The following is a 7124-nucleotide window of genomic DNA, read 5'->3' on the forward strand; positions in this document are numbered from 1 at the left end:
TGGCTGGCACAACTAATTACTGATTAAAAGGTCTGAATACTTAGGTCAGTTATTTTGTTTAATACAGTACTAAAAAAAAAAAAAAAATCTAAAATCCAGTTTTTTCTTTGTCATTCTAGGGTATTGAGTGCTTCATAAAGGTTAAAAAAAACAATGATTTTAGGACAAGTCTTCAGTATAACAATAAAAGAAAAAAATTCTCATCTTACTTATTTACACCAGGGCTTCTTTAACTTTTTCTCACAACCCAATCTTACCTTTCTTAGTGTCTTTGAGACCCATGACGATCGTCAGAACGGTGGGTTGACTGTCACTTCTATTCCTCCCCCTCAAGAATCAACACTGCAAATGAAACACAAATCCATTCTTGTAGAATACAATGGCGATTCATGACCTTACACAATCCAAAGGCAGCAACAGTTTAAGAAACTGATTTACACTCGTGGGCGGTTATCCAAAAAGTTTTCAGAGTTCCATTTTTTGAGACTATGATTATTAATTATGTTGGTACCTGCCAGTTCCCCTTTTCCCCTCCGTGTAGTGATTAATAGTTGCTAACTTTACTTTGAGAATGGTCATTAGGCTTTATATAATTTTGAAATTTTCCATAGCATGAAGACAAGCCATCTTTTGTACCAAGGACCTGACTGCCATGACAGTTACACTGATGGTACACTTGCTCTGTCAATGGATCTTAACTGTACAAATGAGAATACACAGATGAGGAGGTCAACAGGCTATGCCAACTGCTACTGCAGTCGTAGGTAACACCATGAGGGAACAGAAGTCTACACTGTGGGGAGTGGCACTTCAGGCTACTGCTGCAGAAAAAAAATAGATGTGTCCAACCACCAGGCCAACTGCCTGACACCAGTATTTGTGTATTCCCATCCCACCCGCAACCATCTTTAGCTTGAATTGCTGGAGAACTCGCAGCATCGAGTGCCTAGGTTTGAGTTTCTACCCGGTCACGCTCTGGGTATTGACTTCCTTAAGGCACTCTGGTTGTCCTTTCAAAGCCTGAAGCTGCTTTGGTAATTGGTGAATCCTGATTGCCTTACACAAAGTGTGGGCACATGCTCAGCACTGCTAGGATAGCCCACTTCTCTTTATGACTCCAAATCAAGGTGTGTTGGAAGGTGGATGGATGGATCCTAATGGATAGGATTATGTGGCAACAAACAACTCTGAAGGACACGACTGCCCTTAGAGGCTAATCAGCTTAGGCAATGAATGGATTTGTCCATTTTGATCAAACATTTCATGGCCTAGTCTTCCCCCATTTACATCCAAAATTGGAAGTTAGGGTTGGGTCATGGAATTGTAAAAACAGAGGCAAAAATGTTTTTAGTGCTCATGTTGTCAAAGACAAAATGATTTAAGTCTTTAAAGTTGCGTTCAGTGCTCTAAAGCAACATTCATCTACCTTTCTGATGTTTTCACACCTCACTTCTCATCCCCCACGGTGAAACACACACGACTGTTAAAGCAGGCGAGGTGGGTTTGGATTCTCCCTTGGATAATTGATGGGCATTTGTCAACACTGGTTCCCCTTGGTGATTTGAGCCCATCAGGGCTAGGAGTGGGAAGAATGAGAGTTTGTGTGTATTTATTTTTTTACATATATATTTAATTATACACATACGCACACAGAATGCTTAGGCAATCTGCTGTGACCCATCCATCCATCCAACCTCTTCTGCTTAGCCAAGGTCGGGTTGCGAGGGCTGCAGCTTGAGCAGAGAGGCCCATGACTTCCCTCTCACCAGCCACTTCTTCAAGCTTTTCCGGGAGAATCCCGAGGCATTCCCAGGCCAGCCGGGAGACATAGTCCCTCCAGCGTGACCTGGGTCTTCCCAGTTGGACGTGCCCAGAACACCTCACCAGGGAGGAATCCTGATCAGATGCCCGAGCAACCTCATCTAACTCCTCTCAATGTGGAGGAACAGCGGCTCTACTCTGAGCTTCTCACCCCATCTTTAAGGGTAAGCCCGGACACCCTGCGGAGGAAACTCGTTTCAGCTGCTTGTATTCGCGATCTCGTTCTTTCGGTCACTACCCATAGCTCATGACCATAGGTGAAGGTAGGAATTTAAACCGACTGGTGAATTGAGAGTTTTGCCTTACGGCTCAGCTCCTTTTTTTCACCATGACAGACCGATGCAGAGCCCGCATCACTGTGGACGCCGCACCGATCCACAGCTCGATCTCATGCTCCATTCTTCCCTCACTCGTGAACAAGACCCTGAGATACTTGAACTTCTCCACTTGGGGCAGGATCTCGCCTCCAACCCTGAGAGGGCACTCCACCTTTTTCTGGCTGAGGACCATGGTCTCAGATTTGGAGGTGCTGATTCCCATCCCAGCTGCGAACCGATTCAGAGAGCTGAAGATCACGGCCTGACAGTGCCTCTGGATTGGCAGACCGGGGTGGTGGTCCACCTCTTTAAAATGGGGGATCTGAGGGTGTGCTCCAACTACAGAGGAATCACACTCCTCAGCCTCCCTGGAAAGGTCTATTCGGGGGTTCTGGAGAGGAGGGTCCGTCGGATAGTCGAACCTCGGATTCAGGAGGAACAGTGTGGTTTTCGTCCTGGTCTCAGAACAATAAACCAGCTCTACACCCTTGGCAGAATCCTGGAGGGTGCTTGGGAGTTTGCCCAACCAGTCTACATGCGTTTTGTGGACTTGGAAAAGGCATTCGACCGTGTCCCTTGTGGGGGGTGCTCCGGGAGTATGGGGTACCAGACCCCCCCGATAAGAGCTGTTCGGTCCCTGTACAACCGGTGCCAGAGGTCCACATTGCCGGCAGTAAGTCAAGCCCATTTCCAGTGAGAGTTGGACTCCTCCAGGGATGCCCTTTGTCACCGATTCTGTTCATAACTTTTATGGACAGAATTTCTAGGCGCAGCCAGGGTGTTGAGGGGGTCCGGTTTGGTGGACTCAGGATTGGGTCGCTGCTTCCTGCAGATGATGTTGTCCTGTTTGCTTCTGCTGTGACCCACTAACATTATTGATTGGAATTAGCAGACCATGACCTGGAAATTGGCTGCAATAACACAGTTGTTGAAAAACACTTATCTAAAGTATTAACTTATTGTATGAATTCAAGTCTCTACAGTTCTCTCTCTCATGGTTCATACACCGACACCCAGTATTATGGTGGTGCTTTTGTTAGCCAAATAGCTAACAACGGAACACAAGTAATGATTAAGTGTGCCAATTTATTGGTTATTTAGCAGGAAAGCTGACATTCTGGCAAAAGGAAACTTGAACATAAGGAGTAAAAGGCACCATAAGATGAAGAAACAGACAGAACAATGGCCATCACATATGGATAATTTTTATCTTCTGTTTTTATTTACAGGTCTGTATTTACTTTGATTTGTTTAAAATAGAATTCAGCTTTGGTGAAACCTGCCGATTTATTGTGCATTCTTTTAGATTGAACGTAATGTAAAAATGTTTATAGTGGACATCTCTTTATCTACTTTATACAATGTGATAATTATTGCTGCCATCTTTATTTAAATTACCGTTGGCCATATTATCTACCCTAACATTGATCAAACACTTACACACCTAAGACGAAAAAAGCTTCACCTTTTTAAAGTTGCAATATTAAAATAAGAATTGATATTCATATCTCCTACACAGTTTAATTATACAACAAGAAGAAATATACACAAGGTACATAAACATGCTGGAGAGGACGAAAAAAAACAACAAAACAAAAAAACTCACCCAAGACGAACATCATTCGCTCATCTGGCTGATATTGGCACCACAGTCCTCCCATTTTCAAATCCACAGGCTGTGGTTCACTGCAAGCTACAAAATTCTTTACGTGGTTGCAAAGTTCATCCAACAAAATCAAATTTCAAAAGTGACTTAAAAATAAATGTAAAAAAGCAAAAAGTGTGGTTCTGATGGCCAACAAGTTGCATATGATCCCCATGAGCTCCACAAGGTGCCATACTTAAGAGCAATACACAATATGGTTGAATTGTGACAAAAGACACTTTGCTAGGTGACCGTTTACTTGAAATAAACTGAAAATACACTCAAAGTGCAATTGTGTACATGCAGATGACAAGATAGGGTTTGGTCTCCTGAATATATTTAATGAATTTAACATTTTAAAAAAATTGCAGAAAACATTTTCTTTAAAAGCTTTTCTTGACTGTGAACACGCTGAAGTACATTATTTTGCCATAACACTTTCTTTACAAAAGAAACAAAAAGGAAATGGTCTAAAACTATTGTGGTATAATTAGTAACTTTCATTATGAAGCAAATTAAAACTGAATGAAATTTACATTTCAGCCCAAAGATAAAAGATAATGACAAATCTAAAAAATGACAGGTAAACATAATTATGAATTAAAATAATCAATTCTTATTTTCTGGGCATATATAAATTTTCATTTACTGAAAACGTTAGTAGCTACAAAATTAAACACAATTTTCATGTAAAATAATCCATGCCCAATAAAACATGTACAAAAAAAATCAATGACGACATATTCTGCACAGCTAAAGTATTTACAATATGTGCTTTAATTTCTTTCTTGATCGGTTCTTTTATATTATACATTTTCTTATCACAAGGTTCCTTCTAAAATTGAGTTTTAGTCACAGGATTTTACTTCATGTTCACTAGCCAAGTTTTTTGGGGATATTTGGCTGTCATTTGAAAATATATCATCTATTCACACCGAAAGATTAAGACTTGCCAAAACACTAATCAAATTTCACAAATCAAGAAAATTATAAAATTGCTGTGCAGAAAGTGTCCAGTTTAATTAAAAAAAAAGGGAATGTTTTATTAAATATGCATATGCACCCTCACATATACATGTTGATAACTTTGTTCAGCAAGGAGGGATCACCAAAGTTTTTAAACATCATATTAAAAATGCATTACATATGTTATTACATAGTGACAGAAATCACAATATGTACACATATCGATTTACAGCCAAAATACTATGAGTCTACAGACTTTTATTTGGTAGACATGCCATGAATGCTTAAAATACATCATGAGCGTACTGGAATATTCTTTAAATAAAATTTAATAATGGTCATTGATATGCTGTATATGATCAATCAACCTCATTGACTGCAGTATGAGAATTTAAGGAATACTGTGTAACTGGCACTGTAAAATACTGATAAAGAATATGACCCAGAGCTTTTAAAAACCATATTGAATTCCAACCCCATTTTGGCTTTAAACACACAATATTGCCTTAGGCTCTAAAAATGAAAGATCTGACTAAATAAAACAAAGAAAGATGATCATAGCAATGAATAAGACATTTAACTAGTCTTCAGTGGCACTTAATACTGAAGAACAAAACCCAGCAATATATGAAAAACAAACAAACAACTTCATGACTAAACAAACTGTTCCAGAAATAAATGTACAAAGTTTCTCACAATGTAAAAACATCACCACAGAACCATGCTTATGTATTAGAGAATACAATAAACTAGTAATAGAGGACAATAAACAAAGAGAAGGTAATGCAGAATCCATTTACATGTTTATCTGATAAAAAGAAAAATGAAATCTTTATAAAAAAATAAACAAAAAACCTTAAGCATTACAAAGTACAAACTTCTTCCTGTTAATAAATTTCTCTCTTAAGAATCACAAATAGTCTTCTGTTTTAGTCCATCACTGCTCACGTACTTAATCATGAAATTAACTGAAAGAAAAAGAAAAAAAAGGGCCACATTATTTTAGTTTTCATCATTAAAAACAACAATCAAATCATTTATTTAAAAAGTTAATAGTCAAGATGGGGCAGAACTCTGAGATGAAAAAACAAGAACACATACAGACCCAGGCTTGCCAAGGCAACACTTGACTAGTAAAGGTTTGGCCATTTAAAATCCTTTACCAAGAGTTAGAGTAGGTTAGATATATTAAAGTTGTAAACTTTTTAAACCCATATCAGTAACAGTGCTCATGTTTACAGCATTCGATGTTTCACTTACTTAGAAATATTTCATCTTGGGGATGACTGGAGCACACAAACCTTATCTTCCCAATTATTAAGACTAAAGCTGACCAAAGATGGGATATATCCTACATAAGGGCTTTATGTGATTTTGTATAAAATGGAGCACAGAAATGTTAAGCTGTGACTAATAGCATCAATTATAAGTGGTTTATGGCATTAAAAATGGGCCTTGGCCAAAGCCGCAAACAGCAGCATCAACAGCATTGCTCTAATAAGGTGACAGGATAGAAATGAGCCTCACAACCTCCATCACCTTAAGAAGCTAAAATAATGTAGGCAGGTACAATTTTATGATAAGATCACCCGACCATGTATTAAGCACATCAGTTAACACATCCATAATCTCTATAGTATCTGAATAATATATGTACATCCAGAAATGTTCAATGTTTTGTTCAACTGGGTCTATTAAAGCTGGCAGCTAACTGAGTTCTAGTCCAAGAGTATGTCAAACTTAATGACTGCAGCTGATAGATCTTGTTGGCTGGAGGACTTTAATTATATGACTGCAAATTGCAGAGCATGAAGAACTACATGACTGCCTCATGACCAGTTAAGAGCAATTTCAGATTTCCGAAGTATCATGAGCTCACCTTATTCTGTGAATTAATGTGCTGGCTAACTGTCGGAGATTGTATAAAAACTTTCAAGCTTTGGGGAGTTAAGCCACATTGTGGATGTGCACTCACTCCAAGGAAAGAACATTGCCAAAAAAAAAAAAAAAAAAAGTGAACAATTGCTGTGTCACATGAACAGTCAACACTCACAATTGTTGCTCATTTTGTCAAGTTAATAGTTCAAATAACTATTAAAAAAGCATTAACTGTACTGATCTCTCTAAAGTTAAATTGCTAACATGGCCTTTTCAACTGTATTCTTTATATTTCAGATATAAACCTGAAATTGTAGAGGGGAAAATTAACCCATACATCCCAAAAGATTTATATAGTTCTATACAAATTTAAAACTATATAAACCTCACAAAATATTCACCTCTTTTACTGTCTTTTTAATAAATTCTTTTCTGTTTGTTAGGTTATGATCTGGATACTTTTCATAGACCTAAAAGAGAAAGAGAAAAAAAAAAGA

The 7124-nt window shown here is 38.2% G+C and overlaps 1 protein-coding gene across 6 annotated transcripts in view; it reads right to left on the reverse strand.

Annotated features, from left to right (window-relative positions):
- Positions 1–4103: 4103 nt before the first annotated feature.
- The window catches only part of LOC120516231 (protein DEK-like), a 24534-nt gene continuing 21513 nt past the window's right edge, over positions 4104–7124 (reverse strand). For all 6 annotated transcript variants that reach the window (XM_039737738.1, XM_039737742.1, XM_039737737.1 and 3 more), the window contains exons 10-11: positions 7029–7097; positions 4104–5717 (exon numbers count right to left, since the gene is read on the reverse strand). In XM_039737738.1, the coding sequence (XP_039593672.1) occupies positions 5706–5717; positions 7029–7097 (81 nt within the window). In that variant the 3' untranslated portion in view covers positions 4104–5705. The remainder of the gene's footprint in view (positions 5718–7028; positions 7098–7124) is intronic.

The sequence above is a fragment of the Polypterus senegalus genome, chromosome 16 (genome assembly GCF_016835505.1).
Source record: "Polypterus senegalus isolate Bchr_013 chromosome 16, ASM1683550v1, whole genome shotgun sequence".
Classification (NCBI taxonomy): Eukaryota; Metazoa; Chordata; class Cladistia; order Polypteriformes; family Polypteridae; genus Polypterus; species Polypterus senegalus.